The sequence below is a fragment of the Dermacentor silvarum genome, chromosome 10, assembly GCF_013339745.2.
Source record: "Dermacentor silvarum isolate Dsil-2018 chromosome 10, BIME_Dsil_1.4, whole genome shotgun sequence".
NCBI lineage: Eukaryota > Metazoa > Arthropoda > Arachnida > Ixodida > Ixodidae > Dermacentor > Dermacentor silvarum.
Window position 1 is genome coordinate 56837850 of NC_051163.1, and position 27958 is coordinate 56865807.

General features: G+C 47.6%; 1 protein-coding gene across 2 annotated transcripts in view; it reads left to right on the plus strand.

Moving 5' to 3' along the window:
• Positions 1 to 1811: 1811 nt before the first annotated feature.
• Positions 1812 to 27958, plus strand: part of LOC119431399 (serine/threonine-protein kinase ICK) — a 77378-nt gene continuing 51231 nt past the window's right edge. Inside the window, exons 1-2 of one of the 2 annotated variants that reach the window (XM_037698887.2) lie at positions 1812 to 2111; positions 20777 to 20831. In XM_037698887.2, coding sequence (XP_037554815.1) covers positions 1969 to 2111; positions 20777 to 20831 — 198 coding nt within the window. In that variant the 5' untranslated portion in view covers positions 1812 to 1968. The remainder of the gene's footprint in view (positions 2112 to 20776; positions 20832 to 27958) is intronic. The other variant, XM_037698888.2, reaches the window with a different exon arrangement.

The window sequence follows — 27958 nt, forward strand, 5'->3', positions numbered from 1 at the left end:
AAAACACCACTCCTGTAATAATCCTACCAAAGCGTTGACAGTATGAATAAATAAATAAATACATAAATAAGCAAATAAAAATATTGTTTGCATACTTTCTCTTCTTTGTTCCTCGTCTTATCTACCCTTTCCATTTTTTTTCTGGGTACAGTAGTTAGCCGGACAGCTATTCTGGTCAGGACTGTTTTCCATCCATTATTTTATCTCTCCTGGAGAAATAAACCACTGCTCAGTCGTATCCCCTTTGGTAAACGTGCCAGAAACTTAGTCTACAATATTTAGGAATACGTTGTAACTTTGCCCATCCGCTGCCCTTTTTTTATTTTTATTATTTTTTGGGGACAAGCGAGAACTGAATCAACACTCTAACTGAATCAACACTCTAAAAAAGATTATAGGGCGTATCTTGTCTCCGAACTGTAATCGTCAGCTCTCTCTCTTGCGTTTCCTCTCTTGAAAACTCAGCGCTCGCTACTTTCCGTGTGAAGAATGCTACGTCACGCTGATCACGCGCGTGCCATTCGTGACCTAGAAGTACCGGGCGCGCAGCGTTAAATAAAGGACAGGTACGCAAAATAACGGTTATTGTTGGGGGACAAGATAAACTACACAAAATATAAAATGTTCTTAGAGTGAACTCCATGCGTGACCGCCGTGACAGGAGTGACATCGCTTCCATGAGCCCACCATAAAGCTCACGAAGGCCTGCAGTGGTGCAGAACGCGGTGTAATGATCATCAGGGCCCAATAAAAGGACATTTGCCATTCAGTTCCCGCGATGCCCGAGTAGGTAGCCAAGAATCGCACCGCTCTTAAAGTAGTGGTGAAGTTCCTCGACTGCTGTGTACACATGTTTTATTTTCTCTCTCTCTTTTTTTTTGTCTTTCTTGTCTTCTTTTTTGTGAGCCGGAAACGATCGTAGACAAGGTGTTACAGGCGATGGGCGGAAAAACAAGTAATAGATAAAATCATGTTACGAACAATTGCAAAGCATGTTAAACTCCGTCGCCGCTGAGCGTCTTTAAATCAACTCCTTGAAGCCTAACGTGTCATATCTAAAATTCAAGCTAAATAATGCGACTCTTCCAGCGCGCTCAATGTATAAACCCACCTAGACGGTTAAAAAAATCAAACTCCCTGAAATGAATGCAATGGGCAGGTTCTGAAAAATATACTTTCAGACCATCATCAGTGAAAATGCCAGAGGGAAAGAGGTGATAGGGTGATAATAATTTACTAATGTTTTCGCAGCAGGTGACTCTGGAGTCTCCACAAGCTACATTTTTTTTTTATTTGCATCGTCCAGAATAGTCAAGATACGCCCCAGAGGAGGCATAACTGTCGTTTACGTTGTCTCCATGAAGGTCCTGTGGGACGTCCAACACAAAAACACAAATTTGCCATAAAATCAAACGTAGGAACAGTACAAAGCAAAACCAAGGCTTAAAAAAAAGGTCGAAGGTCACACATCAGGCATGCCGGAACGGGCCACTTCCGCAAACCATGAGTCCATCTTGATAGTAGATTCGTGCAACCCTCTGGCTGGCTGGAAAAGCATGTTTTTTATCGCGCGATTGTCTTCACGGTCTGCTGCGCGAATCGCCACAAAACGGACACGATTTCTTTGTTAGTCAACAATTGCCGCCGCTTCCAGTTCGCAAAACGCCGCGGGCGGCGACAAAACCAAAACCGCTCCCACCAGCGAGCCAGCCAGCCAAGCCCGTGCAGTCAGTAAGCCGTCACACGTGCCAAGCATCCCGCAACGACTCGAGATCTAACGAGATCGCGTAGCCCGCGCCACCTTCACGACGCAGCCGAGCATGCATCCACGGCGGCACCCTGACCGCGTGACCGCGAGCCGATCGCGTTGCCACGGCAACGCCTGCTCGTCAACACTGAATGCCTGCCTAGCCGTCCCCGGCAGCAGACCCCGGCGGTTTCAGCAGGGTGGCCGATGTCCGAGTTTGCATGAGGTCCTCTTACAGCAGTCGTAGCCGAGATGTAGCGGCAATGAACCGCTACATGACTCTGGGTCCGCTCGGGGACGGCACCTACGGATCCGTGGTGCTCGGACAGCGGTTGGACACCGGGGAGAAAGTGGCCATCAAGCGGTGAGTGAATCATCGTGGCAATGCAATAACGCGTGAGATCGTCACTGTGAACATTGACGTCGTACGAGCCTGTGCTGTCTTACCTTTCCTTTAGCCGTGTTATACCGAGCGTATCGCCCATGCCACAGAAGTCTAACCAGTTCAAAACTATCTGAAATACTAACTAGAGCTTGTTGCATTAGTTGTGCAATGAGACACGTACCGAGGTGATCCACGGTCACGAACGAAGCGCTCAGCGCTAAGACTCAACGAAACGCAAAACGAAACAGTCGGAAGGCTTCGTCAAAAGAATATACTGAAAATCCGGCTGGCTTAAATGACTGCGTTATGATTTTGTGATTGTTTTTGGTGGAAGCCCAGCTTGTTACAAATGTCGAGAAAAAAGATAACCAAGACCCGATCGTCATTACGTGTCAGATCGCTACGCTGCACCTACAGCTAAACAATAATAGTGACCCCGTTAAGGTGTTCTTATCTTTTATGCAGTCTCAATTCACCGGTGTGATCAGTGTGCACTTTGGTGTCCTGTGGGCCTGTTCTGTCCTTTCATTTCCTTTAACCGTATTCTAACGCGTGTCCATCACATGCCACACACGACTGCCAAGCTGAAAATAATCTGCAATACTAAATGAAGCTCGTTGCACTCGTCGGACAGTTAGGCAAATGCCGGTGGGATCACTGTGCATTTCGGCGTTCTATGGGGCTGTCCCTAAATGTTTCTTTAAACGCGTACTCGTCCTCTGGTGTCGAACATAAATATGTTCTGTGGAACATATTTGCTGTGGAACATACCAAGTTGAAGACCATCTGAAAGACTGTAGCAGACTCTCTTTAAACGGAACCACAAAGGACCAGCGAACTTGGGTCCGTTTATCAGGAGTTCCATTTACTGCGAGACAAAGCTTGCGCATTGCATGAATACAAAACCAACCAACCGTGGGGTTGGTGTTCCATTTAAGCGGTAGTTCAAAAACTGTAAGCAGACTCTAAAGACTGTATACTGCCAGCCAACATTCGTTGCGATACTCGCCAGCAAACTTCAAAGATGAGTTTCTTGAGGCAGAGCGCCACAACTGGCCAGTGAAGTCTAACGATGCGTTTCTAAAGTTTCCAAAGGCGGAGCGACAGAAACCGTTGCGCCAGTTTATGTTCGAGCGATCGATGCGGGCCCGTTTTAAACCGGGACAACGGGGACGCCAGTCTTTCGACCCGTCAACGTTGACTGACCCCACGGGCTCATTCGGTGGGCTGCATTGGTCTGTACGGTTGTCGATTACTTGAAAATATGGGTGCAGTCGGTATGATGTTTCAAACTATAGTTCTCTAAGCCGCATGCCTCTGTGCTTTTCACGGCGAAGCAAGAGAGATAGAATGTAATAACGTGTATATTTTACACCTTGACTTACCGTTGTAGACTGGTGGAAGTCATGAGTCCTCCAGGTCCTAGCGCATGGCTGATATTAATTGGCCAGTAGATACAGGACATTTTCGGTGGCCTCTCGGAGCCAAGATGTGTATGATGCCATGAAGTCATTCTCTGTTCATGTGACGTAATTGCCACTGTACTTTTTTTTTGCACGTTGCTTGTTGTGATTATTAGGCTCCAGCGCAGATCCGTTATGTTCCACTTAATCTGTTGTAGGCGATGTTTATTTTTTTTAGAGTTTTCCATATATGAATATGTGACAATGAGCCATTTTTTATTCGCGAGTGATTTTCTCAGTGCCTTCCTCAGTCAATCTATTCACTCACACAATGAATTTATTACCTACGGCGCAAATGTACTTGAAGACTAATCATATCGTTCGTACTAGTTTAAATTACAAGTTGCTCCTCACATCTTGTAATCAACGTGTTATATCGACTATTGTGTAAGATCTAATGCTACTAAAAGTGTTTAATTGCGTATCATTGTGAGATAAGTTGTGTCAATTCCTCTGCCCCGCTCCTCACCTGAGGGCATCGATCTGAGGTGGAAGAAAGGGGGGGGGGGGGACTTATTCAATAATAAATAAAATAAATAAATGAAAGTATATGCGTACGCTGCCTCGGAACCAGGGTGACCACATGCTTTCCTGGCAACATGCGGAGGACTGTCACGCAACCAGTCCGCATATACGGCAGGGCTTGCCCTACCTATATCCAACTGGATGCTACAGGAATGTTCCATCAAAAGAACATATCTGAACACCCATGCAGGTTGCTTAAATGAGTGCGTTATACTTACATGCATGTTTCATACACCTTCTTAAGAACGCCAAGGAAAAAAAAATTAGGACACCATTGTCATGAGTGATTACTTCACTGCCTTGCGCTAATCAATGATATTGGTGAGTCTGATGACATCAGAATAGCGTTCAGTGCTTCCGATGAGCATTGGGCCTCTAAATGAACGATGCACCGTGACTACTTGGGAACTTGACAATGTGAAAGTACTGGTGAAAGGTAAGACATACATAACTCATGTCTTTTAAATGCGAAGTATTTATTGGCAAACATTTGCCACTTTGACAGTATCTATCTATCTAAGCGCCTACGTCTTGGTGCTCTCATGGTCATTTCGTTATCTTGGTCTGTACCAAAATTGGCATGGTATGACAAGCTCCCAGTCAGGATTTGGCAGTCCCTGCCGTATGCACACCAACCCAATTTTATTCTTCTGTAAATTTCCTTTTCATGATCAGGGTCATGAAATGAATATCCTGTCATGTGTCATGTAGGTCATGAAACAGCCGCCTACGTCTTGGTGCTCTCATGGTCGTTTCGTTAACTTGGTAGGTGCCAAAACGGGCTTAATATGACAAGAGTGCATGACGAACATTCTTGTGAATGCACTCTTGTCATACTACGCCAATTTTCATCGTCATCATCAGCAGCTTATATTTTATGTGCACTGCAGGACGAAGGCCTCTCCCTGCGATCTTCAATTACCCCTGTCTTGCGCTAGCTGATTCCAATTTGCGCCTGCAAATTTCCTAACTTGATCACCCCACCTAGTTTTCTGCCTGCGCTTCCCTTCTCTTGGTATCCATTTGTAACTCTAATGGCCCACCGGTTATCCATCCTACGCATTACATGGCCTACCCATCTCCATTTTCTTCTCTTAATGTCAGTTAGAATATCGGATATCCCCGTTTGCTCTCTGATCCACACCGCTATCTTCCTGTCTCTAAACGTTAGGCCTAACTTTTTTCGTTCCATCGCTCTTTGTGCGGTTCTTAACTATTCACCCTTTAATCTTCAAGCTTTAAACTTCAATCTTTAATCTTTAATATTCAATTCTTTAATCTTCAACCCCACTCTTACACTTTCGCGGTTAAGTCCCTAATCATTTGTTGTAATTTGTCCCCATTGTTGGTGAATAGGACAATGTCATCTGCAAACGGAAGGTTACTGAGATATTCGCCGTTGATCCTCACTCCTAAGCCTTCCCAGTCTAAGAGCTTGAATACTTCTAAGCATGCAGTGAATAGCATTGGAGGGATTCTGTCTCCTTTCCTGACCCCTTTCTTGATAGGTAATTTTCTAGTTTTCTTGTGGAGAACCAATGTAGCTGTGGAATCTATGTTGATATTTGCCAAGATATTTACGTATGCCTCCTGAACTCTTTGATTACGCATTGCATCTATGACTGCTGGTATCTCTACTGAATCAAATGCCTTTTCATAATCTATGAAAGCCATATAGAGAGGTTGATTGTACTCAGCAGAATTCTCGATTACCTGATTGATGACATGAATATGACCCATCGCAGAATATTCCTTCCTGAAGCCAGCCTGTTCTCTTGGTTGACTGATGTCAAGTGTTGCCCTGATTCTGCTGGAAATTATATTGGTTAATGTTTTATACAATACTAAAAGCAAGCTGGGTCTATAATTCAATACTTTAACGTCTCCCTTCTTATGTATTAGTATAATGTTGGCGTTCTCGCCAACGTTGTCAACATGCCATTTTTGGTACATACCAAGTTTACGAATCGACCATGAGAGCACCTAGACGTAGGCGGATAGATAGATAGATAGATAGATAGATAGATAGATAGATAGATAGATAGATAGATAGATAGATAGATAGATAGATAGATAGATAGATAGATAGATAGATAGATAGATAGATAGATAGATAGATAGATAGATAGATAGATAGATAGATAGATAGATAGATAGATAGATAGATAGATAGATAGATAGATAGATAGATAGATAGATAGATAGATAGATAGATAGATCTTTAACGGCAACCCAAACGTAAGTATACACGATTGTTTTTTGCGTGTTTCGTCCCGCATCGAAACGCGGCCGCCGCTGCCGGTATTGAACCCGCGACCTCGAGCTCCGCAGCGCGCGATGCCATAGCCGCTGGACTGCCGCGGCGCGTGCGGTGACGTCATTGCTTACTCCATGCAATCACGGTGCCTCTCTCCCCTCTGGGGATCTTTCAATACTTCACCGGCTTCATTAACTTGTCAGCGGTTAAAACGGTTTTGAACAGAAAAACTGTCAAAGAAAACAAAAATAAACAAAATATGTCCACATGCATTGCGCAGAGTTATTTCAGTCCTTTCCTCTTTCGAATAGACAGAGGAAAAGACTGATTTGCTACCCTTACGCCCAGTGTGGGGTAGCAAATCGGAGGCCGGTCTGGCTGACCTACCTTTGCCCTCCTTGCTTTCTCTCTCATTTCAGTGAAAGGGCATAGGTTGCGCAATATTGTGGCAATATATAGAAGTGCACATATTCCGTTATTAACAGCGGAGCTGTTCTTAATCGAGCGTGCGCCGTCGATGACGGCCGCCCTCACCCAGGAGCAGAGCCGGAGAGGTCACGTGACCAGTAGTAGTAGTGATTTTATTGAAGAAAGACGACGTTTATTTCTGCTGCCCAATAGGGAGCGTGGCGCAACATCAGGGGAAGGGGTAAAAGGAGATAAAGATGTTGAAAGGAAGGGAAGAGAAGGAGTCTCATCCGATCATGCAAGAGTCTCATCCGATCATGAAGGCTGGTGATGGTGGCGGTGGCCTGCTGGGGGCGAGCGCTTTGCGATGGGCGATGATCCCGTTCAATTCCACAAACGCGACCAGGACAGAATGAGAGCCGCGCCGGGGAGGGCAGGTCACATGACCATCAGAGGAGAGGTGCGCTGGGCGAGGAGACGACCAATGAGAGGGCGCGGGCTGGGGGGAGGAGGTGACTACAGCGAAGTTGTGCATTCGCGGCTGCTTGGCTGGCCAGAACGGCGCTACTTGCAGGGGGTGGGACGCTTCGGCTTCCACGGTCGACAGCGTTCCTAACGCGTTGCGGGACAAGGGACGCGTCGGCTTCCACGGGCGACGGCGTTCCTAGCGCGTTGCGGGGGATGGGACGCGATCTATGGAAACAGCGGAGATGTGGTCGTTCCTTCGGTCTAAAACGAAGACTACCGCAGCGACAAAAAAAAAAGAAACATCCGCGACAATCGCAGAAATAGAGCGACCACAGCTCCGCTGTTTCAACAGATTTCATTTTGTGGAACTGGCTGCATTTTTTTGTTATAGTTTTCCTTAACTTCTTCAATATAAGCGTTCAGCTGATAGCCAGCACTCGCGTCATGTGCTTGTCCCTTTAGAGTCCGTGTGTAATTTTCCACTGACAAGCGAGCAGCTTGTGTTTGGACCTTCACGATGTTGGGATTAGCTTGTCTGCACTGGCGAGCAAGTTCAGTTTCTCGGGCGCGCACCGCTTGATCAGCCCTTCGTCGGTGCTGTCTTTCACGGACGAGCGCCCGCTGTCGCTCCAAGCGTGCTTGGTGCTCGGCGTCCATAGCGGGAAAGCGCGCCCCGGTTACAGTGGCACTGTACCCCGGTGCGCTGGAATTACATGATGATGATGATGATGATGATGATGATGATTTATTGGCATCCCCTTTGAAACGGGGTGGCGACAAATAGTCACCTAGCCTGCTTGATTTAATCAGGTATATTACACATGTTCTTTATCTAGCATTTTTGTATACCTTTTTCAAAAATTTAGCTTGTACCGCTGCCTATGATTTTAAGAGATCAGGTCGTATCCATCTTTTCCCTGCTTTTTTTCCACCAGTACTCTAATCGTCTCTTGCTGATCTCTACGGCTGATCTGTTTATGTTTCCTTCCACTTTAAACCCAAGCGCTTCTGGGAGTTTCACGTTACCTACGGTTCTCGCTGGGTGGATCCCGTCGCATTCCATTAGGATGTGCTGAGTGGTCTCTGGATCTTTACTGCAGCATACACATGCCTCATCTAGTTCCGAATATTTGTTCCGATATGTTTTCGTCCTTAGGCAACCGGCTCGAGCCTCAAATAGCAAGGCACTGCCCTTTGTGTTATCGTACAGATTTTCCCTTCTAATTTCTTTCTTCTCATTCTTGTAAATCTCCATTGTCCTTTTCGTTTCCATTCTTTGCATCCAATTTATGGTCTCTATTTCTCTCACTTTCTTTCTGATGACCCCTGGTTGTCTATTTACAGTTTCGATTATCCTGTACTTGGTTGCCAACTTCCTTGACCTCTTCCTCCATTCTGTGTCCACGCTTTTCATGTAGAGATACTTGTGCACTTTAGCCGCCCATTTATTTTCATCCATGTTCCTGAGCCTTTCTTCAAAACTAATTTTGCTTTGTGCTTCTCTGACTTCAAAAGAGGCCCAACCCATGTCTCCATGCACTGCCTCATTTGTCGTATTACCGTGTGCTCCCAAAGCCAACCGGCCTGCTGATCTTTGGTTAACTTCCAAACCCGCCAATATACGTTGCGAGGCAAGGGACGCGTCGGCTTCCACGGGCGACGGCGTTCCTAGCGCGTTGCGGGGGATGGGACGCGATCTATGGAAACAGCGGAGATGTGGTCGTTCCTTCGGTCTAAAACGAAGACTACCGCAGCGAAAAAAAAAAAGAAACATCCGCGACAATCGCAGAAATAGAACGACCACAGCTCCGCTGTTTCGACAGATTTCATTTTGTGGAACTGGCTGCATTTTTTTGTTATTGTTTTCCTTAACTTCTTCAAAATAAGCGTTCAGCTGATAGCCAGCACTCGCGTCATGTGCTTGTCCCTTTAGAGTCCTTGTGTAATTTTCCACTGACAAGCGAGCAGCTTGTGTTTGGACCTTCACGATGTTGGGATTAGCTTGTCTGCACTGGCGAGCAAGTTCAGTTTCTCGGGCGCGCACCGCTTGATCAGCCCTGCGTCGGTGCTGTCTTTCATGGGCGAGCGCCTGCGGTCGCTCCAAGCGTGCTTGGTGCTCGGCGTCCATAGCGGGAAAGCGCGCCCCGGTTACAGTGGCACTGTACCCCGGTGCGCGGGAATTACACTTGTGAGGCTGTTGCGCCCTCTGTTGACTAGTTTCGGTATCAGCTTGGAGTTTTCGGTCGAGTTTTCATTAATTTGGGTTAATGAATGCGTCAATTCATGATGTTTTCGCTATTTAATTTATATTACTTTATACTTTTTTGGCTTAATTTTATCCATTTTTAGGGGAATTTTATGCCTTACGTAGACCTTGTGTTGTGCGTGACACCCACCGACGAGGGACGACATCCCAGGTCCCGGGCCCCTAATGTGTGCCGCACTTAAAACAGGTGTTGTAAACGCGCAATACCGCTTGGCGTCAGGGAAACAAGCCAGGCTATAATTGTAAGTGGACTACTGCTTGCTCGGCTAGCTCTCTTTCAGAGCTGAAGGGTAGGTGCACTCCGTTTTTGTGGGTGGAGCTTGTTTGTAATTTTTAGGTTGTCACCGACTATAGTGACTACATACCACGTGTCACCCGCGACCTGTTACGACTGACTGGCATTTAGCACATTTGTACCCGGCGGCTGTTTTCGACAAAGAATGCTGCACCGACAAACCTGCAGGGATGAAATGTCACTCATGCCCTGCGGTGCCCTGCAAGGCCGGGAAGCTGGCGACTAGACCAGCGTCACCTGAGACTAATTGACATGTCATTATGTTTCGTATATCTTCGGCTGTCCGACAGCTCGGAGCTGATGGGCGAGACTAATTCCGACTCATCGGTCTCGTGCGTCGCTAAACGACATCGTCGCTCTTTTCCGTCACGGTATGGACTGTGACATGCAGTCAAACAAAAGAGCTCACTTGAGACAACGACACCGCCGCCCTTCGTGGAAACTCTATTTAGCGTGAAGGCCCATCTCTCTGTCAAGCTGATCTTCATGAAAATCCGCATCATTCTTGCAAGGGGCCGACGGCAAGAATTTTCGTGGGAACGGATCAAAGTGGAGGTTCCAAAGTCGCCAAGCGGTTGCCCGTATATGTGAGGGGCGGTTGCGAAACCTTGGAAGCGTAATATCCGGCGGAGCGGTGCAACGTCAGGGGCGGGATTTTACGAACGTTTCGGTGATTGTGATTGGACGAGAACAACAGTGAATTCCCCCGATGAGAGAAAGGGGGAAAGCGAAGGGCTTAAAAAGCGCGATGAGCCGTGCTCCCTCAAGGGCTGCAGAAGATAGCGCCAACCTTTCCCTTTCAAACAAACCACTTAGTAGGACCTTCAGTGCTGTGTGTGTGCTCGTTCGTGCTCGTACTTTAAATCTCTCAAAATGTAAATGCTGTAAATAAACCCTTTTTTTTGCTCCTTTTGGACGTCGCCGCGGACCTCTTGATCACCCGGCACCATGGTACCTCACCAACTACGTAAACTCGTAATGACCACTCGGACCCGAGTCGCAACCACTGGTGGTTGACTGCAGTGAAATGGAACCGTAAGCCAACGCCAAACCCAACAGACCCCATGGTCGCCACGGCAGATGGCATCTATTCCAAGTAACTGGCCATTTATTCCAAAACGTTACTTAAGAGTCTTCGCTGAAAACACCCGGTAGTAAGAACAACGCGCCTTGTTTAGTTCACCGAGGAGACTGGGAAAATCAACTACGCGGGCGCGTGCGCGAATTCACCGCGTCTTTCCTTCCCTCCTCCCTCTATCTCATCTTTCTATTCCCTCTTTCCCCTCCCCCGGTGTAGGGTAGCCAACCAGACGCATTTCTGGTTAACATTCCTACCTTCTCCCTTTTTTTCCTCCTCCTCCTCGTAATTTGGCTATACGGTGCTCCTAGCATTCCCTCAAAGAGAAACTCGGTGAATGATCGTGTTATCCCAGGACACCGGGAAATGCGCATATATGACGTTTTCGAGCGCTTCTCATAGCACTGACAGCTTCGCCGTAAAGCTACACAATGGGTGACCTAAAGTTTCCTGCACTACCACCGTGTGACGTTGTGGATTCGGCATCGTCTGCTTGGTAGTATTAGTTAGGAGCTTGTTCATAAAATCAGGATCACATCGCACTGTATATACGGAGTACAAAAAGACTCTACGTAACAACTTTCTGGAATTTTTATTGCGATAGCAATTATATGGACACTTCAACCGGATTTCTGCCGTCGGCGTCGCCGTGAGGTTCCCTATAGATAAAATCTTCGCCGCGCGCCGTATGCCCGAGCGGAAGCGTGCGGGGACGCGCGCTATCACGGAGAGCGAACGCACTCAATCTCCCACGCGCAAGCAAGGAAGCAGGAAGCCAGCGCCGGAGGGAGCGGGAGGGGGGGGGGGCGCACTTCTACTCTGCCAACAACCGCGCTCGTCACTCGTCCGCACCGTCTCTTATCTCCACACGGCTCTGACCTTTATGCGCCGTGCATTCGCCGCTCAGTTTGCGTTGAAGCGATAGACCGCACGTACCTTCGCCCGCTGCGGCGTAAGCTTGCTGCCAGCGTTTTGACAGTCGTTGTCTGCAGTCATTCAGTGTGATCTATTCGTGTTTGTTTGTGCGCCCTCACACCACGCTTGTTCATTCAGTTAGTAATAGTCGGGTCACATTTTCCAACGCACACTACACATGCAATGCTGCCCGGATCGGCAGTGCAGCGCTACAGGTGTGTCCCCTCGCACGCGCTGCCCACGGGAAGTGCTTCTCATCAACACCACCGTTTCACACGCGCCTTCTCGTGGTCATCGAGTCTCTCTTCATGTCGGTCTACTTACGCCGCAGCACACCTGCTTACTTAATCAGCTCATGTTTACTACAATTCATATTGCTACCAAAGCCGCTCACCTTACTTCGTATGACATTGCTGTGTTGCTATCGCATGCATTGCTTCGCCCTTAGGGCGAAACTGTGACATTTTTTTTTCTTCTTTTTTATGCAAGAAGGGACAGCTAAATTGCGTCGTGGCGCGACTATGACGTCATACGAAGCGCAGAACGAGCGCGTAATTTAAATAGGAAAGTTAAGCCTTCGAATTTCTCCCCTATAACTAACTTTTTTTTTTTCTGCAGCCGAACCAACGTGTTTTGAATGCCTGCGTTTCAGATCACAAGTGATTCACTGTTTCTTTTAGACCCGAACTCATTCAGCGTTTCTGATTGCCGTCGCCTTATGACCAAAGGTCAACACAAAGCACACATACACACAGGGCGTCAGCGACACAGCCAGCCCTCTCATTCCATTAACCACCGCCGCCGGCGGCCCGGCTGATTCCTGCTGGAACCGGAATCCCGTGGCAGTCGGCCCGCAACGGGGTGTTTGCCGTCTGGCGAAGCACGTGTATGTGTGTGTGTGCGCGCGCGCGGCAGCGCAAAGCTGCGCAGAGATCCTGGCATGGCCGGGAGCTGTCCTTGGCACCGACGAATGTCGTCAACGTCTCACGTGCCGTGTGGCTTACTCTCTCGTGCTACGTCGCGCGTTCCGTTTCTTCTCTCTTCCTTCTCTTCATCATTCCTTTTTTTTTCTCTCTCTCTTTTTCTCAAAAAGCCGTGCCATGCTTTCTTCGACTCCACTCATCGCCGCAGAACGGTGACGTCACGCGCGCGCGTGCGTATTCTGCGCGTCGGGATGTTGCCGACGCTTGCGTGAGGCGCGCGTGGTCACCGCTTAAGGGTTTGTCGAATGTGGGCCAAAACGCGGGCACGTCCTTTACCGGATCTTACGGCCTTGTTGATTTCGTGTCAAGTGAAAAGAAAGAACGATTCCGATCTCGTTTGTTGTTCCGGAAGCGAAGTAACAAAAATAAAAATACTCGGAGGGGACAATTTTGCTCCTGCCGGCAGATTTCAAGACAGCCGTTAGTATACGCCAAACCGCAAAAGTGAAACAGCGGTGTCCTGGTATGCCATGTGGCGAACGGCTGTTTCACGTGTTCTGACATCGCGTTTTTAAATATGTATCGAGGCGCGCGTCTACAGGTGTCGGAATAACGTTGAGCAATTGGATGTTATATCTCGTACCTGTCGGTGCCATTTGTGCCATTAGGTGTGGGTATCGAAGCGAAGATAGCCTAGATTGCAAAGTCAACGCAGATTTCGTCGCGCGTGTTTTTGCCAAGCATGAATGTCAGTCTTCGTCGTGGCTCGAGTGCGGTGGGAGGGCATAGGCGCACTGCAAGTTGTGTGATCAAATAATCGATTAACCCTGTGACTCAAATTATGTGAACGTTAAATTCGCTCTCTGGTAAAGCGGCATATGTTCGTTCTCGCACGATACGGAGGCGAAACGGTAAACAATAGGCTTTCGTCTTTCAATACATTAATACATTAGGAATACATTGGCTATCTCCCACACACTCTCTCTCTCTTACTCGGTAGTCTTACTCGGTAGTACCACTCGACGTTGCTGAAGTGAAATAGGCATGGGAGATATCTTAAAAATCCGATCTATCCAGAAAACGTAGCTACCAATTAGGATTGGATCGAAATGACCTAATTGGTAAAGTTAACGTGCAGGGCTATTTAATTGTATAATTTCTAGTGTTCGAGTTTCTAGCGTTTAAGTTTCATGTACTTGTGGATGAATCATGTTCTCCCTAGTGTCTGCATTGTGGACTTGCATTGGCAAATTTTCCTGTTGCGCTTCTAGAATTGCTCCTCTTTGTTTTAAAAGCTGTTATTGTGTTATGACGCAGTCCTGCCTAAGACCCCATATGGCAGTATCGGCAGTACTCCTGAAATAAAGAAATAAATATATTCGGCAAACTTCAGCTATGTGGCCATGAAACGCTATATGTTGCTGCACAGTTTGTTAATTTGAATGGATCGAGGACCTGTTGAGGTAATCGAACTGGCCCAGGAACTTGGGGTGTTTTATTACCTCAATCACCTCTCTGTATACCCATTATCACTTCAGTTCACTTGCTTAATCATTATTCCACCCTTAATCGCCGTTTTGGGCGCATTATATCGCATCTTATCCTAAGAGGACCATTTCGTGTCGACGACGTGGTTTTGAAACGGCCTTGAAACGGAGACCTGACCATGAGACATAAAAGGATTTCGCCTTAAAAACAAAAATTTCTCACACTCATATTTCTCTCCTTCCAAAGGCAGCCAGCACCTTGAAATACTTGGCGCGCGCGCGCCACCTGCCACTTTCATCATCTTCTTTCGCTGTGACAGCTCCCGCTTTGAGGCGCCGTGTTAGACTGCACTTATGTGGCCTAATGGAATTTAAGAGAACTTGTTGTTGGGTGAGTTGGTAAATATGGAGCAAACATTGTTTAACTGCGCTAACAAACGGCCACAGAGAGAGCATGAAACAAGGACAGGCGCAGTACTTGTGGCTTCTGTGACCCTTTGTTCGCGCAGTTAAACAATGTGGCCTAATGGTTCGGTCATTAGGCTTCTGTGCTGGTGTAATCGGACTGGACGCCAACCATCGGACATGTAATTTCTTTCTTCTTTTTTTTTTGAGCGAGCGCTTCCACTCGGCGTCAGTGCGCACATGTGGAGCGCGCTCGCCGCAAGTCGACAGTGGTTACAAACGGACACTAAATTGGGTGGAAGAGGCTAAGAAATCCTCACGATAAAAAAAAGGCGCAAGCCTGCGCGGCACACGCAGCACAGTCACAGTGTAAGCTGGTTGAGCGGCGCAAGAGTAGCTCCAATTTCGGCACCACGCACAACAGGGTCTTCGCGGCAAAGTCTGTTCGCCTCGATTTTGACGAGAACGATCTGAACTGTCCGCCCGGCGTCGACGGCGAGCTGCGGCTTGTAAAGCTCTCTGCACAGCAGTCTGCTGAGCTCGATGATGCCTGGTTGTAGCCGTGCACGTAGCTCTATGATTGGCTTCTTCAGCAGCGGTTCATACCTTGCGAGGAGATGCCATAACGTGTACCGAAGAGGTACCCAGATTACGCGGACATCTAACATCGGGATCGTGTTGATTGCGCTCCTCGTCTGAATCGCATCTCGTCGTCTGCGCCTGCGCACGCGGCGTTTGCGGGCACCTTAACTAGATGGCGCCACCATACTGGCGGAGGCTGGAATCGCGTTGATTGCGCGCCTCGTCTGAATCGCGTCTCGTCGTCTGCGCCTGCGCACGCGGCGTTTGCAGGCGTCTTAACTAGATGGCGCCACCATACTGGTGGAGGCTCGGATCGTCTGCGCCTGCGCGCCTGCCTAAGGGCGAGTTTATAGGGCATTTTTCTGCTGCCTGATAGCAAGCGCTTGCGTGGCTCAGTGGTAAAGTATCCGACTCCCGCGCAGCGGTCCTGGGCTCGATCCCGGTGAAGACCGGGTTCTTTTTTCGAATTTCCGGCGGTAGCGGTTACGCGGCGGCGGCGGCGGGCACCATCGCGAACCGAAACGGCTATTGGAGTGAGCCCATAACAGCTTACGCTCTAAAAAAGGGAAAGAAAGAAATCAATTAAACATATGCACTTCACCTCTCGCCGTCGGCAACTCTTGAGCTACTGTATATAGACCCCATTTTCATTGGAGGCGATGCAAAACTACGTGAAAGGATGGGGTGCTTCTGCTTGGCTCGGCTGTAAATGAACGTTGCGCTCGAATTGCGGTTTCTCAATCCACGTATATAGCCGAACGCGAATGCTCCGTGGGACCGCATTTTTCGTCGACTCTTCTTCGGTTCTACGTCCTTATCACTACTTCGCACAGAGTGATCGATGCTAGTGTTAACGGCGTCGCAGTGTCGTGCGGGTCGATGAGGAAGCATGAGGAAACGGGTGAAGAAGATATATCTCTACCAAATCTGGACCCTGCCGCGATATCATCTGTTTCGAAACTATGGATACTTATTGCGCGCAGTTATACGGATTGGGCGCAGTTATACGAATCGACCGAGGATAAGCTATTTACGACCCCTGCCACGCTATATACTGTGTTCGGCGCCGAAAGCGCATTTTAATGCATAGCCGTAAGCTTGCGTGCAGAATGGAAGATTACTTGCACGGTCGCCTCTTTCATGGATAGTGCCAAACCCTTGTCGCAACTTGTAGTGCCAGGCGCGGCTTTCCATTAAGGGAAATGGTGAAACCTTCCAGGCGCTGTAGAACTTGACAATCGTCCAGCCACTGCCATCACGTAATCGGCCTCCTCTACAACCTCTCTTATAGTCTGCCCTTATCGGAGGAATGCGCTGCTTTACGTTGCGGGAGCGATTCACTCTGGCATTATCGTATACGTATATATTTATGCCACTGCTCGCGCCTTCTTTTTGACGGTGGCAGCCACTCCACGAACTCTGCCATTCCGAGCGCGTACAGATTTCGAAGCCACTCCGCGAGCTACGAGACCTGTTGCGGGACGCTGCGGGGCTGCTGAGAAATTGACAGTTCTCTACAACTTGATCGGAGGGACGATAGGGAACCGAAATATCTCAGACATGGTTGGTGTTTGCTCGGGAGGTATTGGATGTCTAGTTGGTTGGCCATTGTTGTTCCAAGGCAGCGCACTTATTTACACAGTGGATCCACAGTAAATGAATTACGCAAATGTTCGCGTGATTTAGTCTTTGTCCATGTGCCAACACGTGCGTTACCTTTTGAACAATAATGGTTGATATGATATGAGTATGACATCCGTTTCACTTTGTTACGCAAGTGAATGAATGAATGAATGAATGAATGAATGAATGAATGAATGAATGAATGAATGAATGAATGAATGAATGAATGAATGAAGACATCGAGTTCCGTGACTCATTTTCCTTTTTTCTTCTTACGAGCACGCGCAGCTTTGTTGTTTGCGAAACACTATTCGTTTCAGGTAAGTAAACGTTTCTTCTTGAGGACAAGTTCAGTTTTCTTTCTTCTTTTCTTTTTCTGAGATCGTCTTCTGATCTTGTACGCAAATTACGACGTATGTTGCACGCACACTCCTAACACGTAGCTCGAGCAGTCACAACGATGCCGTTGTTTTACAGCTGTAATGGCTATGTGATTCTTCAGCTTCCATTGTGTTCCTAGCAAAAGCCATCATCATCAAGTCGTAGAGGCAGCGACAAAATAAGTTTAAAATATTGATGGAAAGAAGTTATCGCATAGATTCTTCTTCTACTATACTTCTTGTTTACCTGATGTTTCGAACAGCAAAAAAAATATTATTCTGAACAAGCGATACCACCCGGAGTTAATGTTTCCGAAGTTATACGGAAATATTTGCTGAAGAATTGTACTAAGAATTAGCAGTTAATGAACGATGCCACAAGACCGTTTGCAGTGCATTCATTAGTGCATTCTTATTGAGACAAGGACCGCACAACCTTATATGTTTCTGTAATTCCCACCCAGCCGCTCAAAGACACTAAGCGTCTTGCCATATACTAAGATTATTCCGGGCCGCTCTGCTACCTCCTTATTGGAAGCAATAAAATGACACGTCCTCCCTGAAACGAGTCAGTGAACAAAAAATTGTGGCGGCGAATTATTATTGTATTTGGTGTGAAAACATACATACACTTTACACATATATACAAAGCAAGGAGCAGGCTGGTAACTGGCCACCGGAAGGAGCACAACGCATTCCTACTCTTCAGAACAGAGAGTACAGGAACGTATGTTTCTGACCCTCTTACTATCTTCTATTTCTATCATCTATTTCTATAGAGATGGAAGATATTAAGGGAAAGAAAGATGGAAATTCGCCACGTGTCTCTAAAGAAGGACCTCTGGTTGAACTGCCGATTTTGCATCTCCCATCCCTGTTCGATGAGTGTATGCGCGCGCAAGGCTGGCCCTTTCGTATTTATTCACTGTTTCTTCCTAATAAAAAGAATGTCAGCTGTCAGTCAGCGCTTGTCCTGTGTATAAACTTCATTCTTCGTCCCGTTCACGCTGTTTCTAATACGAATACAAACCGATCAAGTCAGGCCTATAGTCAGGTGACCGCTTGCGTCACCTTTAGCCAAGCTAGGAGCCACCACGTCTCTACTGTACTGATTGCAAACTACAAATAAGTGTAGCTCCTTGCTGTGACTGCAAGAAAAAAAAAACGCCGCGACAACTGTTGCGCGATATCTCCGCTATCATACACACTGCCGCTGCTGCCTCCCTGTATCAGGGTTGGCCGCATTCCGCGATCTCTCATCCATTCCGACCAGGTACGGCGCAGGAGCCTCGCGCGACTGTCACGCGCTTTATAAAGACCGTCGAGGCCTTCCTCTTGCTCGGTTCCCAGTCGTCTCCTCCACTTATCTGTACGCCTTCCATACAAACTAACCCCCCTTCGTTGGCAAGTCGCCACCGCCCGCCGCTTGCTTGCGCACTGCCTCATTAGCATTGCTATCGTGATTGATCGGGAGCGTACATATTGTTTCGAACGGCGGGGCTGCACGACCGCGTCGTCGCTAATGTGCTCATCGTGTTCAGCGCGGAAGCGACGAAAGATCCATAGAGTTCCATTAGCGACGCGTCGCCTTATTCAGATAGCTGTTCTTTCTTGCGCTTGGATGACCTGCGATATGCCTTAATACTTTCGCGAGGCAAGGCGTTTGAATAGCGACACTCGAAAGTGTGCACGTTACATGTGGTAGCGCTATCGGTTTCATTGATTGATTGATTGATTGATTGATTGATTGATTGATTGATTGATTGATTGATTGATTGATTGTAACGTCTCAGAGGAGCACTGCATCTACAGAGGCGTCCTAGTCTCATATAGAGTTTTAGGCAAGGCATGGCTTGTGTGGTGTACTATTTTTTTAAAGGTGAAAGCCTTAAATGTCTCATCAGGCGGTGGCCTGGAAAATGTGGCGTGCGATTCAGAAAGTCACGTGAGCTTGCCTCGCGCAGAGAGGCGCTCGTGCCACTGCTCGCGCGTTCGTGGTTGTCTTCTTCCACAGCTGGCTCCGATGCCGCTCATCATGCCAAAAAAAAAAAAGGCAAGGTTAATTAAGATAGAGGTAATTCAGACACTCGAACCCACCTTTACCACTCCTGATTAAGCTAATTATTTAACATGTATTAATTTTAATTAGCATCACTATTCTTATTTACCTTCAGTTAATCGTCATTATTCTTAAGTAATTTCATCGTACTCAAACTTCATTAGGCTACCCTATTCCTCATTAGTCTTAAGGAGCCTTATTTAGGCTTAGTTACCTTCATCGTATTGAATCTTGTTAGTCTTTTGTTAGCTTTAATATTCGTAATACGTCTTCAGCACGCACTACATATAGGTCATAATCATAGGTCTCAGCAGTCATATGTAGTCATACGGCATTCTCATATACACCCCCATAGGACCCACGTATTCCTATGGAGCGCATCGTGTCACGCGTTACACACAGATGGACAGACGGAAGATTTCCGAGGGAGGTAACCCTAGAATACGTACGCAGTAAACGTTCTAGGCCTGTGGTACCAAAGTAACTCCGCACAGAAGGAACGCTGCCCAAGTTCCTGGTCTCAACGAACCCTTACGTACATGATGGACTTTAAGAGCCGCCTGCTATCGCTGTCACGATTTACTTTATTTCTACTCCCTTCTCTTTCTGTTTCCTTTCTGTTTTCTGTTCTCTTCTGTTTCCTTTCTGTTTTCTGTTTTCTTCTTTTTTTTTCACCCACTTATATCTTTCACCCATGAGCTAGCCAATCAGAACTATACCTCATGGTTAACCTTGCTGCATTTCTATACACCCTTTTTTCTCTTTCTCTCTCGTCAGTCAGTGCTAATTAAGTCGCGCGCGCCACGTCTCTCGCTGGTTAAATTTCCCATCAATCCGCTCCTCCGTACTTTTCTCATTACCGCCTCACGCACACCCGACGCACCGCAACGTATAAATCGGCCCAAACGGCCGGCACGCGGCGCTAGTATAACTCTCGGCGTTAAGAGGCCTTCTTCTTCTTCACCGCCACGCGCATCTTACGAAACCGCCGCACCGCATGGGTGTTACCTAACTTACGATCGCGGTCAGCGCAGAGACCCGTCCAACCCCGCTCGGCCGCTGCTGATTGATTCCTTCCGCCGGGCTCTGAATCTTCGCCTGTCCACTTAAGCAGTGCCCGCGCACTCCCCGGGCACTGCTCTTTCGTGTCAGCGGCCGCTGCGGAGGCATCCCGTCGACGTAATGAAGCCGCGCGTACGTCGCTCGGGACAAATTGCGCTGCGGCCAAAGAACGCACAGTGCTTCTTCTTCTGCTTGATGATGATATAGTAGGGGGGCGGGAAGCCCGGAAGTTGCGGGTTCATGAATATTCACGTTGTGTGCATATATGTATACACGGCGACGATGGCAGCGTATAGTAGAAGGGCCTCCTTCATCGGCTTGCCGCGGAGGTGGGCACACTGGGCATTCACGATGTTGGAGGAGAGGGGGACTAGGAGCAAACAGTAACGGAGCCCTTGTCTATTTTTTTTCTTTTGATCACATCCCCCTCCCCCCTCCTCTGGCGCAGGATGAAGAAGAAGTACTACTCCTGGGAAGAGTGCATGAACCTGAGGGAAGTGAAGGTGAGTGCCTGGCCGGTCGGTCGTCGACGTGCCTTGGGCCTGTTGCGCAGTCGAGCAGAAGCAATCTAGCGCTTCTTTGGAGTATAGTTGTATAGACACTATATGCCTCGAATCTGAAGGACTTTCGTCCCTGGTTTGATGACCGGAGAGATCCGCGGCGCGCCTGACCGCATTCCGGCGGGGTCGAACCGCGGAGAAAGAAATGTTCGCGTTGTGTGTATTCTCGATGGGATTTCCTTTTTTTTTTTTTTCGCTGGCGATAGTAGATAGAGTGAGTGTTATTGGCAAACACTTGCAAATAGCCGGTCTCGCAGGGGTTTTTCGAGGGGGCCCCCTTCAACTTGAAGCTGTGTATCCCCCGCGACGCTGTCCGTGTTGGAAGACCTTGGGTGAAACACGCCAAGCAGCGGCGCAATACAAACAAGATAGGAGAAACACACTGCGGCCCGTATACGTGTATGGATTGACTGGCCGGTGAAATTGAGCTGGAAAAGCGCCGGCGATTTGTCAATTATGCAACATGTCTACTTGTGGGAAAGCTAGCTACTCTAAGCGTATCTGAACATGGAGGGGGTGTTCCACATTCCACAGATTTTAAGTAGCAACGCAGCGGTATACGCAAGAGGAACCACACCACAATATGATATCGGCATACAGGGTGCCTATTTTGGTAAGTGCTTGTTCTTGGCGTCATTAGTATTCAATCGCCGCAGAGTCATTGATTTTGTGCTGGACCTGTCCTCTACGCGTATATATACAGGGTGTTTCAGCGAACACTTTCAAAGAATTCGAAGGTTGCCTGCGGCAGATAGCACAATTCTAGTTCATGAGCTGGTCTACTCGAAGAGGCGGACATTACTTGCGCAAAAAATTGAAATGCGTAATCGATTAATTAACAAACAGTTCACTGATTAAGTTTTTAACTAATTACCTTATGGTCCACATTGGAATTTACGAATTCTAGCCTGTGGAGTTCGCAAGGTGGATCCACTTGGAACGAATTCTCAGGGTTACACCAGTTTCGAGATATTAATTCCCGAACTTTGCGGAAAGATACATTGGCGTTGCGGCGAACAAAGAGCGAAAAGAATGATAATAAAGAGTGTTATGAGCCTGCAGAAGTTTAAATATTGCTCTATAGGTTTGAGGAAACATAAACACCGTTTCTACTCGGGTATCACAGAGAGCTGGGGAAATCATTACGGTATAGTTGGTTACATGGCGTTGTGGCTACAAACAATAGTGAACAAAAAATATGGGATATTTTGCATTTTGTGTCCTCTAAGTTAAAGTGCCAGGAGAGTTTGGGGCTTTGCTATGCCTGGCCACCAGCCTACACTGTAAAATAATTTACATCCTTAAAAGTGAATAAGGATGTAAATCGGTCTATAACTCACACCCGTACTACCTTTCTCGGTGTAACGGTGTGGGTTATAGAGAGATTTACGCCCTTATTGACGTTTAAGGGTGTAAATTATTTTAGACTCTTAGATAAGCCAATAGACCAATTGGATAGGCCAATAGCCGTTTGAACACTCGCTGGCATGTTAATTTATTCGTACCTCATAGCCAACCCAGTGCGCACAGCTTGCGTATTCCACGATGTGTCATAAGAAAACCGTATGCATCAGCAAGTTTGTGAAAATACGCGTGCGCTGGGGAAATAAGTTTTGACGATAACTAGAGCGGTTAGCCCAGTGAAAGGCTTGGCGTGCTATTGCAGGCCTAATATGTCGCAGCATATCGGAGAATAGAATGAAAGAAAACCGGAAAAAAAATACGCGGACATGCACTCGCACACAAACTCAGAAATGTATACGCAACACTGAGCACAATGAATTGAGCGAAGCGAAACATAGAGCCTTTATGGCGCCGTAAATAAACAAAATTTTACCCAACTCTGTCTCTGTACCTTTGACTGCAGCAACGCCACTCTCTATTTGACATTATTAAAAAAAAAACAGTACCCAATCGCTCAGAAATGTAGGTAACGAATTTTCCACAGGAATCAACAATATATGCTTTTGTTCACTAAGTATAGTTTCAGGTGAAAACAAAAACAAAAATTACCTTGTTCTTTTTATTCAACAGTCCTTTCCTTCAATAACGTTTAGTTTGACATAAAAACGAGCCTCCGTACATAAAAGGGTTAAAAGCTTTCCTTCTTGCTAACCAGGTATGTTGTTCCAACGGTTACGACGAGGAAGCTCTTTCTGTGGGGCAATTAAAAGAACGTTACCGCGTCGTCGCACGTAATGTCTAGCGCTCCAGCTTCGCTTCTCATCCCATATATTTCTTTTTCTGCACTCTTATCTGAAAACGCGATCACGCGGTCACACCCCGTTAAAGAAAAAAGGAGTTCTTCACGTCCGGCGCGCGTGACCAGGGTGAAAGAGCCGAGCAGACGTTTAACAATTAAGGGTGCTGCATACATATTGGAGCGAGTCTTTAAAAAAAATTGCCTTTTAATTTTAGTCGCCTCGTCGGTGCCCATGCCTCATTCAGTATACGGTCCCTCAAAACGGTGCTTGCCGATTTCCTAATGAGAAAAAAGAAACGTTAATGAACGGGCAAGAAGAGAGGGAGGCTATACAGAAGAAAGCTGGAATGTCGGCCCGAGGCGTTTAGATTCGATCTGTTACCCTTAAACGGAGGGAGGGGAGGGGGGGAAGGTAATTGGAAGGAAATGAGGTGAGGTGTCTCGGCTTATGAAGGTCGTGTCTGAAGAATAGATAGATGCCGTCGCAATGCCGAAGCTACAAGAAGGCCCTTTAGTGAATCTACGCTGCCCGAAACACGCGTGATTCTCTACGCGTTTATAAGCGCCGAGAGGGAAAGCTACGGAGTCGAAGCGCGCGCACCGAGCGCTCCCGAAAAATATTAAGGCTTAGAGATTGACTCCAACCGAATTGAACAGAAGGAGCCGAATTGGTTCCGAAACGTCGGGCTAGTAAATTTCCTGATTTGGTTGGAGTCAATCTCTAAGCCTTAATCAATTTTCCCAACCAGACAGGTAATTCTGTCGAAATGTTTGGCTTCCCGAAAAGTAGTCCCACATTTTCATTCGCGTTGGGTTCGGGTAAAGGAACCCGTAAACGTCTTATCTACTACAGCCCTTATATTAAAATGGGACACCACTCGGTGTTCAGTTTGACTTATTCGCCCGCTTTTCTCTTTCGTGTTTCCGCGGGCCAATTCGAAACCGTCGCACGCGGGAGCTTCGCTGATTCAGTATTCCTTCCGAGAAACCGAAAATTCTGCCGGACTATTTGGCGCAGTAACACATGTTCAAAAGAGAGAGAGAGAGAGAGCGTTTTCACAAAATTGCTCGCTTTTATACCAAAGCGACCGTTTGCGACCAACATGGTCGCGCAACCTCTGTTATAGTCGCCGGCGTGGATATGCACTGCGGGGCCGTTGGAAAGCGCGTCCAGCCGGCCGAATCGGTAGAGCAGGCACAGCACGCAAGGACATTCGTCGGATATAACAGAGCGTACGGAAGTGCTAAGCTCGTATACTGTGAATAAATTGACAAAGGTTCGGTTATAACGAAGGAATTGCGCCGGATATCGTGAAGTGGTCGCAATGTCCTGGGTAGATTTCGGGCTGTGGCAAAGCAGATCCCTATAGGGCTTCCGAAAGGCGTGGGAAGACCTCCCTCGTACAGCTTCGCCATCCTTGAAGTATATATAGGTATAGCTCGGATTGCCGTGCATTTGCAAACGGTTTTTTTTTTCTTCTTACGGCGGCCTATGGGGGCAAGGATGGAACAAAGGATAATGAGGTGGCCTTGCGACGAAGACGTGGCGACGAGCGTGGCTGTCGTCGGTGGCGTATCGGAAAGTATTAATTAATGTACGAGCACAACGAAACCAGTATCACTGCAACGATAGCGATAGTGCCATGTTACGCAGGCCATAGAATTTCCTGCACAATTCACTAGGGGGAACTGTGGCGCTGTAGGAGGTCTACGGAAGCTGCAGGCAGGGCGATTCAGCCAGCGTGGGAATGACAAGGCAATGCGTGGGTTTTCTTAAGCTTTGTTCTTCTAGCTTCAAGAACTTCTCTTACTCGCAAAAAAATTATGATTTGAAAACAAAATATTGGGTTGCAAATGCTACAATTTGCAGTAACGATGCATTTTCGCGGAGCTTTTATTGCCGTCATACGTTTAAGAAAAAAATGGGACTGTTTGGGCAAATAAATGCAGATATAGCGTACTAGGTAAAGCCGCAAGAACGTAAGAAGAACCTCATGCACAAAGATCTGAGAAATCCATGTGCTAACTATCATTCCCATGAATAGCTGATCACAGCGTCAGAGTTCTCTTCAGTAATTTTATTGGTAAAGTCTATAGCACGGATACAGATTTCAGGTTCATCTGCCATGTGTTACAAATATTGGCCGGATATTTGCCAGATAATAAGCTGCCAGTGCTGTGTGTTTAGAAAAAAAAATTATTTACACTATGTACAAAAATATAACGATAGTAAACAAATCTACAAAATACAGATAATACATATGTCCGCAGCAATAAACAAACACTATGCAGGTACGAATGTCAAGAGCATTACATTTAACACAGCTCTGGTACTTAATTGGCTGTTATCACCACTCTGTGCAGAAGGCTAGATGAACAAGACAAGAAACGGTGGGGTGGCTTAGCTGCATGGTACAGGTACCAAGAAATCCCCAGGAAAGCAGACTGAGTTAAATACTGTCGCTCAAGAAGAGGAAAATACAAATCACGGTCTGTCTGGACATTGCTCTTTAATGTTTGTGTGACTGGCGTCCACATTTCATCCCAAATTCCAGATTGGGGGAATGAGATACCTAGGATTTTGATTCTGGGATCCCACTGTAATGGCCAGGCAATGTGGAGACGTGCGTTTGGTGAAACAATGAAAAAATACTGGCTGCTCGAGTTAATTGAGCCTTGCACCATATGTCGATCCATAGTCGTTCTGGAAGATATTGAGAGTACACGGAAGCGACTGTGTTTTGTGGACATATGGTGTGATGTCGTCAACGTACGCAGTTACTTTAACAGAAGAGTTACCAGAAAGCGGCAGGCCTCTATCCTGGAGATGACGTTCTACAGCTATTAAGTTGTCTGAGCTGCTGCTGCTGCTCAAGTCGCCGGGAGTAATGTCCTCGTCGATCCTTGCCAACGACGCGCACGACGAGCTGGTGGAGCGTTGCACAGGGACGCCGCGTAATCTTCTAAGCGTCCCCTTCCCTCTTTGCTCAAACAATTCATATCTAGTGAGGAGCAATCGGAGGCTCCCTTGAGCAGCTCGAGGCCCGACCTTCAGGAGTTCATTCTGGAGTAAGCTGAGATGGTAGAGGAGGTCTACTTCAAGTAGTTCCTCCCCCACCCTCTATCCCATTGACCCCTTCCCTTTCAAGAGGAATAAAGGTTCTCATTCATTCATTCATGGCCGGGCGTCTCACCGATCACTAGATGAGACGTGACGGAGTCCACGGACAGGCAAGGCGACAGGTCAACCTCTGAAACCATGTCTTCTGTGGTCTCCCGCGATGCAGGTATAGCTCGACGCAGGGTACAGCCTTTGCGATTGGGGGACACTGTGATTCAGCAAAGGGGCTTTAGTGATCCGGCCGGTTGCAGTTCACTCTCGTGGTTCTCAAGTTCAGGGCTCGCGGAGGACGCTGCTGGCGCTTCAGCGGGTGGAAACTACACCGCGTCTCCTTCCTGTGTGTAAGCCAACCCTCCTGGCGAATCGCCCAGATGGTCACTTGCATGCGTATTTGGCTGAAACGGCTGAGCGTTCTTGGACGCTGCCTCCAAGTAAGTACGCCGTAGCGAGCAGGCAACGGTCGCATGTGGGTCTCCACAGCGGCGGCACGGTAAAAGATTCAGCCCTTGCCAACGTCGCCATTAAGGCCACATCTTGGGCAGAAACAAGGAGGTTTTGACACAAAGGCGCCGTGCACTGTACTCTAAAGCGGCCTGATGATCCACAAACGTTGGCAAACCCGCTGCATTTATTTGTAGTGGCAGGTCACTCGGTGGATTGCCACATTTAGGTAGTTGGGTACTGACTGGCGAGCCGTGCTTCATATCGATGCCAACGTAGCGCGTTCTTGTGGTGACCGTGGGTGACGTGCCTATCAGTCCTTGGCTGATGCGAAGCACCTTGTCGTACGGCGCTTTAGCCAGTGCTTCGCAGGAGATACGGCAAGGGAGAATTATGACGGTGACCTGGGCGACTTGCGGGCTCAGGGGTACAATGGAGACGCGTTCCTCCCCGATGACGACGCTGGCAGCGTCGACGATTTTAGTAATGGCGGCTTGACTCTTTAGGGTGACTTGGTTGCTGCGTTCCCCGAAGTGTTCGGCGCAATGCACTGCCTCAAGGCCTACTATCGAAGCCGTCGCGTCTACGACGTCCTCTGGACTTGTCCCCTTAGGCACGACGACATCTGGGATGACTGGCTTGCCCCGATGAAGACGTCCGCCAGCCGAAGAACGCCTGCACTTGCGTGGAGATTATTCTGAAGACTACCCCGGCCACCAGCAGGCGGTGGTTGATATCTATTATAGGAAAATAGGAAAAAAATGAAATCAGGAAAGAAACAATTTAAGAAAAACTCAAAGGGAAGCTCCTTACTTTTCGAAGCGAAATCAGGCTGCCTTAGAACGCGCAGTTATAAAACGAAGTACACCAAGGACGAAGCCGCGTGTGCTTGCTGTGGTAAAGCTAGAGAAACGGTGGAACGTGTTTTATTGGAATGTGAAGAAATCTACCCAGCTGCAAGTCTAGACTCCTCTGACCTCCTTCAAGTCCTTGAGTTCTGGGATAGCACGGGCAAAGTAAAAAAGTCACAGTTTCACCTGAAAGGCGAAGCATCAATTGCGATATCAAATTTGTAGAGAACTATACATAGTAATGATAGTAGCTTTATCAGCTGTATAAACTTCGACATGCAGCAGTACCGCCAACCCGCAGAACTGTTGTCGACGCCGTCGCCGTTTTGCCCGCGTTCGCACAAAATGCGTGCGGCGTTGGTGACTGTTGCCGGAGCCTCTGATATAAATAGGCACTTGGTGCCGCAGCTAAACATCGCCTCCCTTCCCTCCCCCCCCCCCCCCCCCCCAAACG